The sequence below is a fragment of the Leptonychotes weddellii genome, chromosome 5 (assembly GCF_054177405.1).
Source record: "Leptonychotes weddellii isolate Sample4059 chromosome 5, ASM5417740v2, whole genome shotgun sequence".
Classification (NCBI taxonomy): Eukaryota; Metazoa; Chordata; class Mammalia; order Carnivora; family Phocidae; genus Leptonychotes; species Leptonychotes weddellii.
The window spans coordinates 35,139,860-35,159,545 of NC_138373.1; the positions used below are offsets into that span (position 1 = coordinate 35,139,860).

General features: G+C 61.5%; 1 protein-coding gene across 1 annotated transcript; it reads right to left on the reverse strand.

Annotated features, from left to right (window-relative positions):
- Positions 1-3,386: 3,386 nt before the first annotated feature.
- Positions 3,387-8,509, reverse strand: SOX8 (SRY-box transcription factor 8). The gene is made up of 3 exons (XM_006739110.3): positions 7,934-8,509; positions 6,361-6,590; positions 3,387-5,624 (listed from the first exon to the last, which is right to left on the reverse strand). The coding sequence occupies exons 1-3, from the start codon at positions 8,353-8,355 to the stop codon at positions 4,888-4,890; spliced, it is 1,389 nt and encodes a 462-aa protein (XP_006739173.2). The 5' UTR covers positions 8,356-8,509; the 3' UTR covers positions 3,387-4,887.
- Between the last annotated feature and the right edge of the window lie 11,177 nt (positions 8,510-19,686).

Sequence of the window (19,686 nt, forward strand, 5' to 3'; positions counted from 1 at the left end):
CACAGAGATCCCTGGCAAGGGGCAGAGCTTCGGACCCTGGGCCTGGCCCGCCTTCCTAGGGGGGGTGGATGGGGTGGGGGGTGGGCAGGGGTTGTAAGTCACCCCCATGCAGCAGGAGGGGTCCCAGAGGCACAGGCCAGGAGAAGTGCCCCCTCATTCCCCCAGGCTTCAGAATGCACATTCTCTGCCTGGTTTACTTTTAATTTTCTTACTGACAAACCCACCTTACCTTGCAGATGAGCAGAAAGAAGTGCCGTGTGATCAGAGGTGGTCGTGTGCCAACAGTTGCTCTCGGGGATTGGAGCAGGGCGCCGGGTTGCAGCGGGGTCCTAATCTCACTGAGGCCCCCAGCACCCCAGCGGGGGGGCTTATTCCCATCTTACTGTTGGGAAAGCTGAGGCTGCACGGGGAGCCGGCAGGGAAGGCAGGAGGTGGGGAGCCCCTCAGAGCCCAGCTCCCACTCTTCCTGGGGGTGGCCGTGCCGGGCTCTCAGCACCAGGAGGGTCTTCACAGGAGGGCAGGGCCATGTCCCCCGTGTGTCTGCCCCTTTAGCTCCTTCCTTTCTCAACTTGTCTCCTTGGAAGGCTCCCGTACCCCCTGGGGAGCCCCGGGCCTCCACAGCCCATCCTGGGGGTGGGGGTGGTCTGCACATCTGCTCCTTCCAGGATACAGGGACCCCACAAGCAGGCAGGCTCTGGCCCGGAGTCAGACACAGAAGCAGGAGGTGTTAGGACGTGAGGTCTCTGAAACACTGACAGAACCATGACGCTCTTCTTCTTCCTGACTTTCTCTTCCTGGGGAGGTAGCACGGGGACCAGGGTGGGTCCCTGCAGCTCCCAGGCACGCCATCCCCCTTGTCTGCAGTGGTCAGCTCAGCCGCCAAAGTGTCCTCAGGACCGGGCTGGGGCTGCAGGGCAGGCTGGGGGGAGCAGGGGCCGGAGGGACAGCAGGGCTGAGGCCAACAGGGAGGAGAAGACGCCCGGGCCCAGGGCACAGTTACATGTCTCCTCTCCTTGGGAACGATACTGGGCCCTGCGGGCCTGGTGGCAGCAGCTCCATCTCCCTTGCCTTGGGGTCTACTCTGGCCGCGGGGGTAGGAGTAGGGCGTCTCGCCCCACTGGCTCCATGACCCTGAGACCGGGTCCTCGCCTGCACGGGTTTTCCCGGATGCCTGGTGGAATGTGTCCCAGGAGGCTGTCCACACAGGGTGGTGAGGACTTGTCTAGTGTCCAGGGGCCGTCAGTCACCACCCACAAACACATCACACCAGCCCCAATGTGTGGCCCACAGCCCCTGCAGACCTGGTCAGCCGGAGGTGAGGTCCTGAAGATCCTCTGTCCAGGGCCGGCCTGGAGGCCCTGGGCCAGACATGGGGGAGGATGCATTGCGCCCACACAGCAGGCCACATCCTTGAGTCTGGGACACCAGCCCTGGGTGCTGTCCCCCAAATGCGGCCAAAAGTCGAAGCAGGCAGGCTGGGGGTGGGGTCTGCCCCCGGGACAGGCCTGGTGAGCGGGTCGCGGGCCTCCCACCCTCTCTGTGCTGCTCGGAGGACACGGGCCCTCCCCAGAGCTGACAGCAACCACACCACCCGTGAACTCACATCCAAACAGAAAATGCACTCCTGAAAGCCGATATCGTCCCCGGAAGGACCAGGAGGGGCTTTCCCAATCTGCCAGAGCAGGGTCTGGGTCATAAACGCTGTTTCCCCTTTGTCTCTGAATAGGGCGTTCTGTTCAGTGGAGATCAGAGGCAGTGCGCTCTGCTCTGGGGAAGGAAATGAAAAATGAGGAACTTTTCCCGCCCGCTCGTCCCCAGGACGGGCCGGTGGAACGCTCTCAGGAGAATGGAGCTCTGGACCCGCTGGGGCAACTGCCCCCTTGGACTCGGGCAAAGTGGGGAGAGGCCAGCCTTGTGAATAACGTTGTCTGCTGGGAGTTCACTGGAAGAGCCCTCACAAGCCTGAGGCCCAGGGGAGCCCCTGGACCCCTCCCAGCTGCCCTGACCCCCACCCCAGGGACCCGCCTCGGCCACCTCTTCACAACATCACTGGGGACCCTGCATTTGGGGAGCAGAGACCCCATGACTCCAAAGCCTGAGAATGTTCCGACAGGGAGGCCAGCGGCCTGGCCCCCGGAGAGCAGGGGTCGGGGGGCATCGCATCTCCGTGGCCTTGGCCCCGGCAGAGGCCCAGCCTTGCCAAAACAGTGGTGGCTGTCCTTGTCCTCCCCATGAGCTCAGAGGGAGGAGACCCACCGGAGGCTTGCCTGGGCTGGGACCCCCGGGAGTTAACACGCAGGAGCCCCTCCAAGTGCAAACAAAACTGGCAGAGCCTCCCGCCCCCGGGAACCTGGCAAGGCCTGATCGATCCCAGAGCCACAAAGGGGCGGCCTCGCTCCCTCTGTCAGGGAGCCGGATGCAGGGGGTTTCCTTGCTTTGGGGTGTCAGTGTGAGAGCCTGGAGGGCCATATGGACCTGGACAGCCCTTGGCTGGACACAGGACATGCTGGACTGGCTCCACACAGGCCTCCCTGAGCCTGGCTTGCAGCCTCCTCCTAGAACTGGCCTCGCCCGGGAGGCTTGGCACGCCCTAGACCTCACGAACCCTCGTAAATCCAGGCCGCTCTTCCCCAACACTACTCTTGGCAGGCCCAGGACACGGCTCTCCAGCGCGGGGTGAGGTACGCGCCCTGGATCGCAGCCACGCAGGCGGCTGGCAGACAAGGGGATGGGGCGGGTGCCCCCCTACCCGGGCCACCCCATTAGAATCACAGAGCCAGTTGCTTCGAGGATCTGGGTTCTTGTGAGAAGCCCGATCTTCCTCTGGGCCCCAGACGCAGATGCCCCAGATGCATCTCCAGGGCCTGGTGGCGGGTGCGCCCACCCAGGTGAGGCCCCTAAGCCAGCTGCGTGTGCTGGGGAGGCCCCACCAGGGGGTGAGGCTGCCCTTGCTTGCCGGTGCTCCTCGCAAGCATTTCTCCTTAGAAACAGTCTGCCGACCAGACAACCCCGCCTGGTGCCTGGAGGGCGGCATTCACCCGGCTCCCCGCTTGGCTCTGCGCCAGCGCCCGAAAAATGCCGCCAGCCACCCAGAAACCGGCTCTGGGATTTGCCTGGGAGGAAATCATGTCCCGGGATTTGGACCCGTTTTGCCTACTGAATAGGCCCTGAGGGGAAGGAAGGCTCTGGCATCTTGGGGCCTCTGAGATTTGCTCAAATGCAGACGCAGCCCCTGTAGGGCCGGGGCGCTGGCTCTGCCCTTGTGGGCTCCGGGTGCCCACATCCTCTGAGGAGGGCCCGGGGTGAACCCCACTCCTGCTTCGACCGACACCCTCCCGAATGAGACCCCAGGCATACAGAAAGAAACACACAAAACGCAGCCCAAGTAGATAAAAAGCATTTTTTTTTTAATTTTATCAAACTGGTCTGTACAAAAGTTAGCGTTGCTTGGTCAGAAAGGAACAGAACACAGCAGGTAGTGACGGCGGAAGACCAGACCCCACGCGGAACAACAGAGTTGGCGTAAAAATGAGTTTGCTGTATTCCCTGCCCCCACCCCCAGAAAAAGATATGCTCAAAAAAAAAAAAAAATTTTTTTTTTCTTTTCTAGAAAAAGGTAGGAAAAAAGTAGAAAAAGTAAAAAGAAGCAACTTCTCGGACGTCTTTAAATGTACAAAGTTTAAAGGCACAAGTTTCCATGAAGTTGGAGTTATCAGTGCTCAGCACACAGTGGAAGCAGGTACGCGTCGAGCAGGATTATTCATCTAAAACTAAGACTCTACACACTGTAGTGGAGAAGGTTTTAGTTTCACAGCTTGTAGGTGGCGTCTGGTTCCTAAGAGCCGAGATTAACGTGCTGCTGCAGCCACCCCATCCCAGGAAATCCCCATCCACTGCTTGGCACAGCCGTGGGCGGGGACGGCCTCCAGCAACACCCCTGCCTTCCAAACCTCAGCCGAACGCCGGTCAGAGACACTACAAGGCAAATCTCTTCTCCTCCCTTGGGGTCCTGGCCACCTCCCCGGGGGGATTGGAGCTGGGGGGGGGAGGCGAGGGGAGGTGAGGAGAGGAGGGGAAGGGGGAGGAGGGGAGGAGGGGATCCCACCCCACCACCTGTCCTCCCAGCCCTCGCGCTCAGCAACCCGGCCTCCGTCTTGTCTTAAATTCTACTCTGCACAAATTACTTCATTAATTAAAGATAAAATAATACAGAACATAAATACATTTCAACAGCTTCCCAAACAAATCGAACGTGTTTAAGTTTCAAAATAAAAATTAAAAAAATAATAATAATAAAATAAAAAGAGAGAAGGGTTAGTCGCAGCCAAACCTTGCTAGGAAGAGCCTTAAACGGCGGGGAGCACCTCGGAGCAGATAGGCTGGTCCCCAGAGGGGCTCCTGCAGACACGCTCCCGCTGGGCTGTGGATGCCGCCAAACTGCGGGAATGACCCCCGTGGGTCCCCTGGAGTTCTCCGCGCACGTGAGGCCGGCAGGGACCTCGGAGCACAGGCGGCCAGACACCCCACGCCTCTTCCCTCCTTTCTGTTTTGTGCTGGGGCTGCTTTGTGTCCACTGAGGTGCAAAACCAAGACGTCTGCAGGGAAGGGGCCAGAAGGCTGTCCTTGGTTCCAGAGTCGCCAGTTGCCGCTAAGAGGGTGCGGGGAGCAGGCTTTGCTGGCCGCAGGGAGTGTGGAGATCTGGAAGCCACGGTGCGTCGGGTACCAAGCATGGTTCCCCTGCACACGCCAGCAGGCACCTGACGGAGCCGCCACCTCCTCTCCTTCCACCAGCGCACCCCTTCTGCAAGACCTGAGGCTCCATCTGTCTTTGCCGAGATCAAGGTTCTCCCTGGCCGACGCCAGCCCCCTCCCCGGGCCACGGCACCCTCAGGGCCTGGTCAGGGTAGTGTACACGGGCTGGTCCCAGTTGCCAGGCGGGCTGTGGGCAGGCGGCACGGAGAGGCCACTGAGCAGGGGCGAGGCGTAGGGCCGACGAGAAGGGTGGAAGTAGGAACACTGGTAGAGGCTGGATGGGAAGCCCGGGTACGGGCTGTAGTAGCCGGGGGCCTGCAGGTCGGTGTAGTCGCACTGCGAGCTGGTGAGGGAGCTGGCCGCCGCGGCGGGGGCGGCCGTGGTGACGCTGGCCTGGCTGCCGTAGGAGCCGTAGTCGGCACGGCCTGGAGAACCGTGCGACTGGTCACCGTAGTGGCTGGGGCTCAGCTGCTCCGTCTTGATGTGTGGCCGCGGGGGGCCCGCTTCGGTGGGCGACGCGGAGGCCGACGGGGCTCCCTTGTGGGCCCACACGGGGGATGCCCCGATGCTGGCCGCCCCCGAGTGTGAGTAGGAGGCAGCCCCATAGGAGCCGGCAGCGGGCTGGCCCGGCTCCGCGGGCAGGGCTGAGTGGCCGTTGAGGGGCAGGTACTGGTCGAACTCGTGCACATCAAAGGTGTCCATGTTGCCGATGACCTCGCTGCTCAGCTCAGAGATGTCCACGTTGCTGAAGTCGATGTTTTGGCGCCCGCTGTCCGCCAGGCGGCGGCCTTCCAGCTTCAGCTCCGGCTTGCCCCCATGGTGCAGGTCCGTCTTGGGGGTGGTGGGCGGGGTGGGTGGCCCGTGGGTCTGCCCTGGGGACAGAGCACATTTCAGGGATGAATGCCCCTTCTGTGGGGGGCCAGCCGGGCTGGCGACGTGCACCCAGGAGGAACACCAGCCCGCTAACTGCCGCAGGTAGAAATCAACGGCTTTTTGTTTCTGTATGTTTCCCAGAAATTCCAGCGGAGCCAGACCCAGACCTCGCTCCTTGGCCGAGGAAATTCCGTTAAGCGCCGTTCTACAGGAAGAGCTGGGGCCATGGAGGCCCCACTGTGAAGACCAAGGTGGGGGAAAGGAGAGGAAGTGCCCAGCCCCCTGCACATGACCACAGCGCGACCCACACAAAACGTATTCTCCCTGAGGCTCACAGCTTTTGCCAGCTTGACTGAGACTGCTCGGCTGGCCGGGATTCTCCCCCAGTCCGTCTGATCCTAAAGCTGGGCTGCTGACCACCATGCCAGGGGCAGGAGTGCTGGGTCAGCACCAGCAGAAAGGCCAGGGGAAGCAGAAACGTCCTCAGGCAGGGCAGAACACACCCATGTCACCCAGCGCCGGACCGAGGCAAAGCTGCGAGACCCTCAGTGTTCAGAGGGGGCTAAGCAGAACCCCTCCCTCCCCGTGTGCATCAGGAAACACGTGATTGTCTCAAAGCTACCTGCCCTGGGCATGAGCCCCCGCTCCCTACCCCCCCTACTCATCTCAGCGGATGCTGGAACCCCCACTTCTCCTGCTGGGGCAGGCACATGCTGTGGGGCCCCAGGAGCCCACCTGTGTGGTCGCTGTGGTGGTGCGGGTCACCAAGGCCTGCATCAGCCTTGTACACGGCACTGCCGGGGTGGGGGCCCAGCTCGGCCCCGGAGTCAGAGTCGCCTTGGCCTGTTTTCACGCTCTTCCTGCGGCGTGGCTGGTACTTGTAATCCGGGTGATCCTTCTTGTGCTGGACCCGCAGCCGCTCAGCCTCCTCCACGAAGGGGCGCTTCTCACTCTCGCTCAGCAAGCTGCAGCACCAAGGGCAGAAGCGGGATGGCCAGGGCCCCCATGCCGCCCCTGGGGGAGGGCCTCACTGACCCTGACACTCACAGGGAGGCCTGCATGTGCTCCCACACCTCAGCGGGCACCGGGCAGGCGCTCCCCTCTCTGGGGACGGGGGGGGGGGCGGTGCTCAGGCCAGCAAGGACTTCTGGTGAGGTCTGTTCTCATTAGGGTCAAAGGAACGTGCTACAAGAAGACCCAAACCTTTCCATCTCCATCATCCTCTTACTTCCCTTCGCCCAGAGCCTGTGTAAGTCCCCTACCTTTGGGGCTTTCTAAGGCAGGCGGGGGAGGAGGCAGAACCCAGCAGAGAACACCCTGGGGACAAAGCGGGGCTTCCTGGGGATGAGCAGGTATTCCATGGGTATCTGGGCTTCCCAGACCTCCAGGAACGCTGGCAAAACCCGTGTGGTCCTCACTGAAGCTCAGTGAGACCTCTCAAACCCTTCCAGAAACTCACCTCCAACTGCCTAGGGCATAGGGCACAGGGCTGCCGGAGTCCACTGTGCCCAGAGCAGACAGACAGGCACACAGAGAACAGATGTGCAAACTCCCAGTGCCCACTCATGGGGAGAGGAACAGGAAATGGGAGCCAGTGCCCCAAACCCAAAGCCGTCCATTTTAAACCCAAGTAGAACACATTTGGTGGGGACGGGCAGTTCTCAGCAGTCCTACTTTCTGCAAAAACGTCCAGCTTCTCTATACCCAAGTATGCACAAAGCATGCCTGTGCTGGACCCCTCCTGCATCCCTCGTCCTTCTCTGCAGAGGGGCACAGAGGTGGCAGAAACTGTGGGGAATGTGCCAGCTGAACAGACACGCACCCCCTCCATCTGCCTTGACTTCCCCCACATGCTGGTCAGAGTGGAGGGGAGCCCTTTCCAAAGAGGGGCACCTCCAGAGAGCACCACATTGCCTGATACTGTGTCCTGCTTCTAGACAGAAGCCACCTTTCCTCGGGGAGGGACAGGCCTCCAGACTCTGGGGCCACTCACAGGTGGAGTCCTCTCCTCAGCATGCCAGCCACAGCTTTCAGCGGTCTGTTGGCGACTGAGGGAGTGTGCTCAGGGTTGCATACTCGCCCCGCAGCCCTCTGTGGCCCAGACCACCTGAGCATCCCGGGTGCAGTCTCCCCGGTCAAAGGGTGAGGTTTTCCACTAGGACTCGCCCTGGGTACAGCCACTGGGAGCAGAGCCGAGGCCGGGAGCGGGCCACCTCCTGGGCCCCTGCGTACCCCCGAGAACCACTCGAAGCCCGCCCGCGCTGCTGGGGCCCCGTCCCTGCCCCTCGCTCGGGGACAGCGCACTCACCGCCACAGCTTGCCCAGCGTCTTGCTGAGCTCGGCGTTGTGCAGGTGCGGGTACTGATCGGCCAGCTTGCGGCGTGCCGCCTGCGCCCACACCATGAAGGCGTTCATGGGCCGCTTCACGTGAGGCTTGGCCTTCAGCGCGCCGCCGCCGCCCCCGCGCACCGGCATGGGCACCAGGCTCCAGTCATAGCCCTTGAGCACCTGCGACACGGCGTCGCGGATGCAGGCCGGGAAGCGTTCGTCCGCCGCCTCGGCCGCGTCGCCCCGGCCGCCGCCCCCCGCGCCCGCCGCGCGGCCCAGGCCCTCGGAACCGGCAGGCGACGGCGGCGCGTCCGAGTCCGAGTCCTCCACGTGCGACATGGAGCTGGCGGTGCCGGACGGGCTGCAGGGCGGCTGGGCGCGGGCCTCGCTCATGTCCAGCATCGGGGCCGCGCGGAGGGGCGCGCACCGGGACCCGCGGGGCTGCTGCTCAGCTGCGCCGCGGCCGCTCTGGGACCCGAGGTCGCCGCGCTGTAGCCCGACCTGCGTCCCCGCCGCCGCCGCCACAGCCCGACCCCGGGCCTCCCGCTGCCGCTGCCGCCGCCGAAGCTCCGTCCCGGCGGAGGACCCGCAACAAGTTTCTTTAAGCTGCAGACGCGAGGCCCCGCCCCCTGCCCGGCTCCCCATTGGCCCGCGCGCGCCCCGCCGCTCCCGGGGGCGGAGCTTGGACGCCCGCCCCTCCCCCACCCGAAGAAAGTGCAGCGGTTCCCTCTGCGCCCCCGCGCGCCCCGCCCGGCGCCGCGCAGCGCCGGGGGCCGCTTTTCCAGTCGGGGCGGGGAGGGAAAGGGGTCGGACACTCGGGACGGCGGGGCGCTCCGGGGTGTCTCTGCGGGGTGCATCGCGGCTTCTGTGGGTCCCGCCTTTGGCCCCGTCGCCCAGCCCAGGGAAGCCCGCTCCGCGTGGAGGCGGGTCCTCCAGAGCCTCCCCCACAGCGGGTCCTGAGCCCCGACGTCTCGCCCGCAACCCAGAGGCGCAGGGGTCAACTGCTGCCAGCTTGCAGCCCAGGGGAGGGTTGGCTCGGCCGTGTAGCCTCAAAGCCCGGGCTCCCCGCCCGCAGGGCCAGCGCGCCGGGCAAGACCCTCCAGCGCGCCCTGAGTTTGCGCGCCGCGCACGTCCAGGTAAAGCGCGCCCAAGGGCCGCCGCTCGGAGCTGGGCGATCCCAGGTCCCCCGCCCAGTCCGGGTATGAGCTGGGAGAGCGGGGGCGGGGGAGCGGCCCCAGGAGCCGGGCAACCGAGGGAGGCGGGAGCGCCAGGCAGGGACTGGGCTGACCCTAGTTGCGGAGTCTCTAGGGCCGCCCGGCGGATGGCATGGCCGGACACGGGGGCCTAGGGCCTTCCGGGCCTGACCTGGGGGGGGTGGGTGGGGGTTTAGGAGCGTTGAGGCCAACCGGCTGGGCGGCCCTGGGTGATCCGGCGAAGGTGATGGCCGCCCCGGGCGTCCTTAGTGGAGGAGGTGGGCGCGCCAGCCTGGAGGGAAGGGGGCGGGCTGTGCCGCCTGGCTTGGGGCGGCGGGGTCGGAGAGGGGACATTTCTCCGGAGGCTAGCGCCGGGCCGCGGCTCCGAGTCCCCGCCCGAGGCCGCCCCCGCGAGTTGGCCTTGGGCCTGGCAGTCCCCGAGGGCGGCTCAGATTCTTTGCCAAACCCGCCGGGAGGCGACGGACCGGCCTCCCAGAGCTTCGCCGCAGGCCCTCGGGTGGCCGAGTGGGAGCTGTGGCCCGCGCGCCCCGGGTGACCCTAGGCAAGGGCGCCCAATTCCCCAGCCGCGCGCCCTCCTCAGAGTCATGGACGCCTGGGCCAGTGGCCGCCGCAGCGAAGGAGCGGCGCTGCAGGAGCTGGTCTGTTACCAGAAAACTCCAAACAGAAAGTCGGTGGGTCTGGCCGAAGCGTGTCCTGGGTGCTCATATACCAACCCCGGGTCCACCACCGTGCCCCTCGCTGCCCAGGACAGGCCTCCTGGCTCCATCCCGGCCCGCCCCCGCGCCGGGGTTGCGGATTCTTTAGTTCGCACTTGGGCCTTGGAGCCCTGTCCATCCCGGCTGCCCATCTAGGGAGGAAGCCTTCACCTCAGCGGCTCTGGGGGCTGCCCAGGGATCCTGCAGCCTTGCATCCGAAACATGCCGGCCCCTCTGTGGGGACACCTCAGGGCCTAAGAGGGAGGAGCCCAGATTTCCTGTCACCTATAGGTGACCCCAAGGCACAGGATGGGCTCTGCTGCTTGCCCCACATCAGGGAACCTGATATTCTGCCTTATGGGAAGGTGCCACGGGGGGGGGGGGGGGGGATGTTGCTGTCTAAGGTGAACAGCCCTGGTCGGGGGGCCCAGGGTGGCAGAGGTATAGTCTCTGGGAGTGGCTTGTGCTCTTGTCTCCTGTCCTATGGCTGGTCTCCCTTGGCTCTGTCACTTGCCAGGGAATGTCCTTACCTGCTGGTCTGTGGCAGCCTCCACTTGGGGTCCCCACTAGGCAGTTGGAGGACTCAGGGAGGGCCCAAGCAGGGGTTGCCTGAGGGCACCCATCGATCTTACTGGTCCGTGGGGACCCATGCAAGTGCAAGCAGGAGGAGGGTTGAGGTTGGCAGACCTGGACCCCCCCAGAAAACAGGCCCCACCCCTCCCTGCACCCAGTGTACCATTGGGCACCAGGTCTGGCTTTGCATGAAGCACTCTGCTGTGCCAGGAACATGAAGTACAGACTGCATAGGGGGCATCAGGTAAGGCAGCCTCTCCCTGCTCCCCCCTGGCCCACAGTGGGTCATGGGCAGGTGACTGCCAGGCTGGGGGCATCCCGTGCCAAACCCAGGTCACACAGTCGTGTGGCATGTGTGGTCCTAGGCCCCACCCACAGCTCCACAGGGCTGCAGTGACCGCCCTAGGGATCAGGAGGGGTGCTGATGGGCCGTGCCTATGATGTATGTGCAGCCCATAACTCCTACGGGATGGGTAGGAAGGGGCAAATCCTGCCAGGCCTGGACTCAGGCTGGCTGAAAGCATGTGTGTGCATTTCCCCACAAGGCAGCATCCAGGTGCAAGCTCATCGGCCCAGAGCAGGCTGCAGACACGTGGGGTGGCACCCAGAAGTGATCCACAGCCTCCTGGCCTTCTGGAAGACCTGTATACTTGCCAGCATGCCGTCCAGCCTCCTCCTCCATTAGTGCTGACCTTGGTCCAGACACTCACCACGGCAGAGGGTTGTGTGTGTGTGTGTGTGTGTGTGTGTCTGGGTGTCTGGGTGTCTGGGTGTCTGGGAAGGAGTCTTTTGAGGAGGTGAAATTAAGCTGAGACCTGAAGCTTCCAACCGCTTGAAGAAAGAGGGAAGACCATTCCCTCAATGGTGGGGGGGTAGGAGGGGCAACATGTGCAAAGGCCCTGAGGCAGCAGAGAGCACAGGGTATCTGAGAAAGAGTGAAGCTACAGTGATTTAAAACTTGAGGGGCAGCTCTTTGAACCTCCTCTCAGTCCACCTCCTGGCTTCCCCTGCTTAGCTCTTCCTTCCCGCCCCCACCCACCCCAATCCACATGACCTTACATTCACCTACTGGTCTTTGCAGTCTCAGGGAAGTGATCCGATGGGCCAAGTGTGGACCATATCCCTGCCCCTGGGGTGTCAGAAGGCTGAAGGAAATGAAGATTCTAGACCGATGCCCCTGGCAGAGGCTCCAGGGGCACCTATGAAGAAGGAAGTATAGGCTGGCAAGCACCCCATGTGCCTACCAGTCCTGGCCGGTCCAGGCTCGGAGGGTTCCCGGGAAACTTTTTCTAGGCAGAAGACCTCCAACCCTCCCACCCCTTGGCTTCTAGGGAAGCTCAGGAAGCCCGTGTCCATGTGTGTGCGCGTCCATGTGTGTGCATATGTGTGTGCACGCCCATGCGCGCCCGCAAGTGTGCACATGTGTGCGCGCGCCCGTGTGTGCGTGTGCACATGTGTGTGGTGGGCGCTGGAGAGGCTGAGTTGGGAGGAAGGGCTGCTGAGGGCTGCAAGCCGCCATGGAGGAGGGCATCCTCCTCTCATTCCCTGCATCGCCCTGACGGTCTCTCTGCCCGCCCCCTGCCTGGCCCTCATCTTGGACAGTGAGGGAGGCCATGTCCGCAGTTTCTATGGTCTTTCAGAGAAAGGCACTGGGGCGGGCCCCATGGGCCCTTGAGCCCCAGGGACGGCATGTCCCCTGTGTGTCTGCAGCCGTGACCTGGGCCTCTCCGCGAGCCAGCCCGAGGCAGTTGGCATCACATCCTGGGAACCCCGGCTCAGTCTCAGAGATTAATTGGTGCTTTTAATTACTGGCTGGCCTGCAGAAACCGAAAGTCCGAGACAAAGATGAGCAATCAGCTCTGAGTAGTGGCTCCGTAAAGACAGCCTCATCCTGCCCCGCTGGGTCTCCGGAGAGAGAGGCGAGGGGGCTCACGGGACGCAAGGAGTCCAGTGTCCCTAAGTAACAGACTATCAGGGCTCCGGGCCAAGCTTTCTCTTGAAACACCCCTCCCCGACTTAGTTTGCCAGCTGGCGTGGAGGTTCTGGTTTGGGTCAAAGCCCTCCCCTTGCTTGGGCTGATGTCCACTTGGGAGCTGGCTCTGTCTGTTCCTTGGCCTTCTATGCTATGTGTGCGGAGGACACTGGCAGGAAGATCACGCCCAGATTCCTCCCCCTCTGCCGGCAGGACCGGGGTATTGTGGGCCAGCCCGTGGCGGGTGCTGGTCCTGAGCGGCTTGCTCCAGAGAGGGGACAGCTGCTCCAACCTAGTGCATCTTCAGGACACTGCCCAGCCTCCAGGTATGTGCTCCAGGCCACATCTCTGCACCTTCTTGGGAGCTCTGAAGCCTCCTGAGAAGTAAACCCACACTGCCCCGGGGATGACTGCTGACAGCCCAGTGGGACCCCCGGCTGTGGCCGTTCTTTGAAAAAGTCTGGGGAGAGGGCAATGCTTAACCCAGAGGGCTGAGCCCCAGTGAACACGGTCTGTCCAGTGACATGTGCTACGCAGATGTGTGGAGAACAGCTGTGGTCTCTGCTCTGGCCTCCACTCACCCCCTGCTGGTCGTGATCCCCTGGCCTCCGGCTGTGCCTATCCATCTCTCCTCTCCCTGGCCTGGGCCTGGGGGCCTGACTCCACCAGCGACATTCAGGTCGTGGTGTGTATGTTTGACGGCAGGCAGAGGCTGCTTCTGTAGCCAGAAACTGTCCTCAGGCAGGGTCCCTGGGGTCTCCAAATACAGCCTTCCTTGGGTAGAGGTGAGCACCAGGCATCCAGGCCAAGCGGCAGCAATATCATCTATGGGGGAAACCAAGTCCGCTGAGGTGTTAGAGACTTGGGATCTGCCTCTGCCTTCCTCTGGACACTTCCATCCCATAAGCCAATACATTCCCTTCCTTGTCTGTGCAGGCGGGCATTATATAATACCAGGCTCCTAGATCCCTAGGACCCAGACCCCATCCTCATTCTGGACTTTCTGGCTACTCTGGGCTCTTGCCCCCGGACCCCAGTCCCCAGGACCCCTGCCCTTCACCATCACCTGGGGCCCCATCCCCGTGCACCAAGCTCCCCTGTGTTCTGGTCACTGGGCTCCTCTGAGAGGCAATAGGGCCAGGAGAGGCTTTCTCAACCCCCTTGCAGGAGGGGAGCCAGAATGTTGGATGATGACTCTCACTCCAGCAAACCGGCTTTTGGGCCCGAATAGGCTGCGTGAGCTGCGCTTGTCCGTCCGAACTTAACTTTCAGATTTAATGAGGCTTCTTGTTCAAGAGATCCAAGTGGGAACCCCTTGGAAGTGGAGCCCCAGATCAGTTATGACGGAGAAAGGCAAATGCTAGCTTGAAATAAAAACATCAGAGAGAAAAATCCTCTTTCGGAGTGAGGGGCCCCGGCTGTCTCTGCCACCACGGAAGGTTCCAGAGACACAGCAGTGCCAAAGGCAAATTAAAACACACCCTGTCAAAAGATTTCCGCTGTCTCCCAAGTATTTATTTTTCGGAACTTGGCGAAGGAGGGTTTAATTAAGACACCCTCAGGCGGGAGCCTTGTGCAGAGTGGAAGAAAGCTGATGGTTCTTGGGAGTCTGTCAGGAAGGCCCAGAGCAAGAGTGGCAGAGATTCCCCGCCCCCCGCTCCCCCCCCCCCACTCCACCGCCAGAGGCTCAGGTCAGGGGCCGAAGGTGCAGGCAGCTCCTGGGGCTTCACATCCAGCTTGCCTGGCTGCAAGCTCTCAAGGAGCTCCAGAGGCTAAGAATTCTAATAAAGTGTGAGAAGAGGTGCCTTGGAGTGGTTTGTGGGTTGGGCTGTGCGCGTGCTGGCCGCCTGCCCCTGCCTGCCACCCTCAGGGTGTGGAAAGGGTAGGAGGGAGTTGTAGGGATCCCCCAAGAAGGCGCTGGAGTTCTGAAGAGGAGGGCGTTGAGGTCACGGGACCGGATGCCATCTGTCCCCTGCGGCCCCTTGACTTTGGGTAAGTTACGGGGTTCCTCTGGGCAGTCGAGGGGTTCAGAATGCCTGTCTGTTCTGTGGGCTCACGGCGGGGCCTGTGTGAGCTGATGTATGCAGGGTGCTGGGTGTGCAGTAGCCCAGACCGATGTTTATTGCTTCTCTGTGACTCCTCGTCAGTCCAAGCTAGCGACTTCCAGGGCCCATCCGCACTGCTGGGGCCCATCTGCACTGCTGGGGCCCAGCTCCATCTTCAGGGAGAGCATCTAATAGGAATGCCACCTGTTCTTTTCAGAAATGAGATGTCTGCTTGGATCACTGGACAGGAGTCAGGAAGGTAAAACACAATGCTGGATGGTGGTGGGCACGAGCTCCCCCAGCCTATGAAATGAGCAGTTTGGGCCAAATCAGGGGTCTTGCATGCTGGTGTCTTCTGGAGCCCGGTCAGGAGGGGAGTGTGGAGCTGCTGTGGGCGAGGCTGTAAGGAGGGCTGGGGCCTGTGGGCCGCTGGAGAGAGGCCCCATCATCCCAACGGCCAGCCCACGTCCTGCTGCCCCCAGACCTCAGCTGACCATAGATGCATGCCTGAGCCCAGCTCCGGTGGGTAGCAGTGTGGCCGACACCATGATTTTTGGTTTTAAGGCTGTTTGTTATGCAGCATTATTGTGGTGACTGGTCACTGATGCAGCTCTGCAAGCAGAATTCAGTCTGCAGGCCTCCTGTTTGTGACCCCTGGCCTGGGCGGCTTCCAAAACTTCTTCCAGGGCAGAATCTGACTCTAGGAGAAAAAACTTCACTGCACATTCTCTTCCCCCATCGGGCTCTACGGCCATGAAATGTAACAGCAATGTGATTTTTTGCTTTCCTCTCTGCCTTGCAATCGTGGCTCACTGGCTTGCCGGGCCACACAGAACCACATCTCCCTCTGGGGTGCAGGCATGGGAGGCGAGGGTGCCAGGAGAGGAGACGGGTGAGCCAAGCAGAACAGCCGTCCGTGAGTCAGTTCCCGAAAACCAGCAAATGGCCCAGCACCTGCTCACCCACCCCCACCTGCACCTGCCAGCCTTACCCGGGGTCTTGGCCACTGGACAGTCAGGGTGGGACCAGCCCAAACTGACCACCCCCCCAGAAAAAAGTGACAGATGTTAGTGCCCGTGGGTTCTGTCCCCCCATCAACAGATGTCAAGACATGAAAAATTGGGGTAAATGAAGGGTGGGCGATTAGGTCGGGCCCAAGCTGGGTTCTTGTGGGTGCCAGAGACAGCTGCAAATGCACGTCAGGGACAATTGCCCTGAGGCAGCGGGGGCTGCCAAGCCAGGGTGCCTGGGGACAGCTGGACGAGGTGCCGACATGGGGCTCATTCCTCCGTGAAGCCGTACCGCAGCTGCTGGGAGTACCGCCAGCCTGTGGGCCTGTGTGTGCCTCTGCTCTGGGAAGGCACTGGGGGAGCTGTGGATGGGCCCCCCAGGATGGGCCCAGGGGTTCTGGCTTGTCCGTGGGTCCGTGTGACACCAGCCCCAGGCTTGAGCTGACCGGTTGTCTCAGGGAAGCCTCCCTTTCTCCCTTCTTGTCCTTTCCCGGGCTCTTTCTCGCTCACTCTGTCCAGGCGGGGCTCGGCACCAATCCCTCTGTAACCAGCCTGACTTTTTCTCCAACAGTTTTGGCTTGAAAATGTAGGTTTAGGAGCCCCACCACCCAGGCTCCTGGAGTGGGGGAAAGGCCTCTCCAGGGAGAGACCCCCATGTACCTGGGGCTTGCAGGCACTGAGCCCACGGGGTGAGGAAGCCAGCTTGGTGCCTCCTCCCCAGCACCAGCCTCCCGGCCCTGCAGCTGCCTCAGGGTTTACAAAAAAGGTTTTGTTTTTAAGTGGAGTGACTTCTTGGAGCATAGGATGTACCCATATCTAAATATTATTCAAAAGCTGTGAGATGTTCCCTAATCTAGATGAAGAGGTAAGTTTGGTGTAAATGATGTAACCTATTCCAACAGGTAAAAACGGTGCCTTCTAGGACATTCTGGAACAACATAGGATATTTTTAAGGTTTGGGGGGGGCGGTTTTAGGTGAAATTCACACGGCATAACATTTAAGCATTTCGAAGTGTACAGTTGGGTGCCATTTAGCGCATTCCCGACTTTGTGCAGCCGTCACCTCTGCATGGCTCTAGAATACTTTTGTCCCTCCCCGCCCCCAGCCCTAGATAACCACCAATCTGCTTTCGGTCTCTGTGGATTTGCTTATCCTGGACATGTCATATACATGGAATCAGACAACATGTGGCCTGTGTGTCTGGTTCTCCCACTCAGCATGATGTGTTTGAGGTTCGTCTATATTGTAGCAGGTGTCAATATTTCACTCCTTTTTATGGCCGAGTAATAGACCAGCGCGCTTTGATTAAATTCAGGTGGAAACAGACAAGCACCGAGCCACTGGCCAGCCTTTCCTCGGCCCAAGGCCTGCTCTGTGAGGTCCACTCTCATGTGGGTTCTAGACCCTCAGACTCACTGGTCCTCTGTAGTCAGCTCCCAGGAAGGCAGGGCCCAGAGGAAACAGAAGAACATGAGCTCCCAGCAGACCTCTCTGATGGCCTCGCCCACCCTGGGTAAACCCGGAGAGGGAGCCTGGAGCCCAGCGAGCTGGATGCTGGACAAGGGCCCTTTTCTGCTCTACACAATGCCCCATTGTGCCCTTCTCTAGGGAGAACAATACAACTCGGGCCAGGGGAAGCCGAGGACAAAGGGCCCTTTGTGAGGACTGTCCCCACCTGAAAAGCAGCACCCTGGGTCACACCTGATGGCAGAGCTGTTCTTCCTTGCCTTCTGTCCCCTGAGCACCTCCTGCATCCGGGGGATGCATGGAAGCTCGAGTGGGCTTGGGCTGAGGGGCGCCGGATTCTCCCTGCTCTCCCCAGACAGCTCTGCTAGCCCATCCCAAATGCAGCACTTGGATCCTGGAGAGGAGGTGCAGATTGTAGCTTTGCTGAAAGGACCTGGAAGCATGGACCAGGATAACTGTCCCCCTCATCCCCAAGGCTGGGAGCCTCGGGCACATGCTTTCCTGCTGGGGGCTTACCAGGATGCAGAAGATGTTTGTGCCGCCACCCCCCACCCCTGCCAATCTTTTACATGTCCCACTTTACAGTTGGGCTCTGAAAGGAGAGCTTTTCACCACAAAAAAATGGGGGGACACTTTAAAAACTCACACTATAAGATGCACGTGTGCTATTACCCCAACAATGCAGGCGGGGGACAGATGGAGGCTGAAGAAGGGTTCCAGAAGTTGCTGGTCTGGCCTAGATTTGGGGGAGCCCATGATCAGAGCCAGGCCCTGCCTTCATAGAGCTCACACTGCAGGTGGTAAAGATATAATTAAACAAGACTGATCATTTGGCCACACAAGTATCGATAATTTATAGGTCAAAACACTCAGGGGGCGCCTGGGTGTCTCAGTCATTAAGCGTCTGCCTTCGGCTCAGGCCCACATCAGGCTCCCTGCTCACCGGGAAGCCTGCTTCTCCCTTGCCTACTCCCCCTGCTTGTGTTCCCTCTCTCACTGTGTCTCTTTCTGTCAAATAAATAAATAAAATCTTTTAAAAAAAAAAACACTCAGAACAAGATGTCAAAAGAAAACACCCAGGACAAACATTAGCAATATACACACAAGAAGAGGACCTTTAATATGTAAAGAGCTGTGAAGAATAAGAAAAACCCACGCCTACCTCAGTGATGTGCTTCCAGGTACCTCACGGTTTGCCCACTAACCACTAAGGGTCTGAAGCCTACTCTGTCCTGCATACCCTGCGCTCTTCTAAGGAGTGCCTATGAGCCCACCCACTTAACACCACCTGTCCTGAGCCGTGCCTGGGCTGCTCTATCCTCAGAATGTAGAGTTGCTGGTGTTCTCACCAGGGTTCTGCTTGGGTCATTGGTTGGTAAGTTCTTCTTTGCTCTGAATCCTCAGTGCCTCACTTTCCCCAGGGGCTGGGGTGCAGTCTTGAGAGCTGGTAGGAGTGCAGCCTAAGGGGGGCTTTGCTGACCTGAGCCGAAGGATCTGGCTGAATTTCAGGACCCGGCCGCTGACTGTGCTTTCCCTTGCCAGCTGTGTAACTGTCACCCCAACATCCTCCCAGGACAGCAGAGATGAGGGCATGGGAAGGGGACACCCGTAGACACCTGGCCACACACTCAGGGCAGGTAATGGCCGCCTGGAGCCCTGGGGTGAAGCCACCACTCCAACCTTTCCTCTGCAGCAGGGCAACTCCATACACCGCAGACCCTCTGCATGCCCACACAGACGCTGACCAGACAGGCCCACCCCGTCCTGGCCAGACACGAGCTTTCCAACAGCCCTAGAGGGGCCAGGAGGGCAGCTGCCCAGGTGGGCAAGTGCACCAGGAGCTTCTGCAACATTGGCTGATGAAAGAGCGAATGAGGGACGCCTGGGTGGCTCAGTCAGTTGGGCGGCTGCCTTCGGCTGGGGTCAAGATCCCGGGGTCCTGGAATCGAGTCCGGCATCGGGCTCCCTGCTCAGTGGGGAGTCTGCTTCTCCCTCTCCCACTCCCCCTGCCTGTGTTCTCTGTCAAATAAATAAAATCTTAAAAAAAAGAAAGAACGAGCGAATGAGCGCATGGTCGGCCCCTTCCCAGGTGGAGTACACGCGGGTCCTTCCAGGTACCCCTGCCCTCACTGCTGCAGCACACCCCGCGGCCTGCGGAGGGCGCGCGCGCGCCCGGACCTGGAGCGCGCTCCCCGCCCGGACCTGGAGCGCGCTCCCCGCCCATGGGCGTGGCCAGCCCGGGTGGGAGCGGCCTCTCGTTCTGGGCGGGGCGCCCGAGCGCGTGGCGCTCCATGCGCATGCGCACTGGTGGCCCCGCGATGGCGGCCCCCGAGCAGTCACTGAGGAGGCGGAAGGTCGGGAATGCGGGCGCCGAGCCTGGGTCTCCACCGGGGCCTGGGCCGGGGTGCGACCCCACGGGCTATTCGGCCCGTCTCCGAGCGGGCACTTTCTGGCTGACCAGGATCGTGCTCCTGAGGGCCCTCGCTTTCATTTACTGTGAGTCCGCGGGGGCCGGGGCTCCCGTCACTGTTGCCCCTTAGCACGCGCCCTCGTCCCTCAGACCGTCCCCCACCCCGGGACAGCCCCCGCCCCTCCCCCCGAGTCTCTTTGCCCACCCACCCCCAACCCCGTCTCCCCTTCCCCCGGGTCGCTCCCCAACCCCTCCCCCGGGACGTGCCCCTCCCCTCAGGGCACACCTCCCCCTGGGGCGTCCCTTCCCTCCAGGGCCCTCCCCTCCGACGCCCCTCCCACCCGGG

Coding starts and splice junctions, on each gene's coding strand:
- SOX8 (XM_006739110.3), bottom strand. CDS start 8,355: ATGCTGGACATGAGCGAGGCCCGCGCCCAGCCGCCCTGCAGCCCGTCC. Junction 6,591..7,933: donor ACGCTGGGCAAGCTGTGGCG/GTGAGTGCGCTG, acceptor TTGGTGCTGCAG/CTTGCTGAGCGAGAGTGAGA. Junction 5,625..6,360: donor CCACCACAGCGACCACACAG/GTGGGCTCCTGG, acceptor CTCTGTCCCCAG/GGCAGACCCACGGGCCACCC.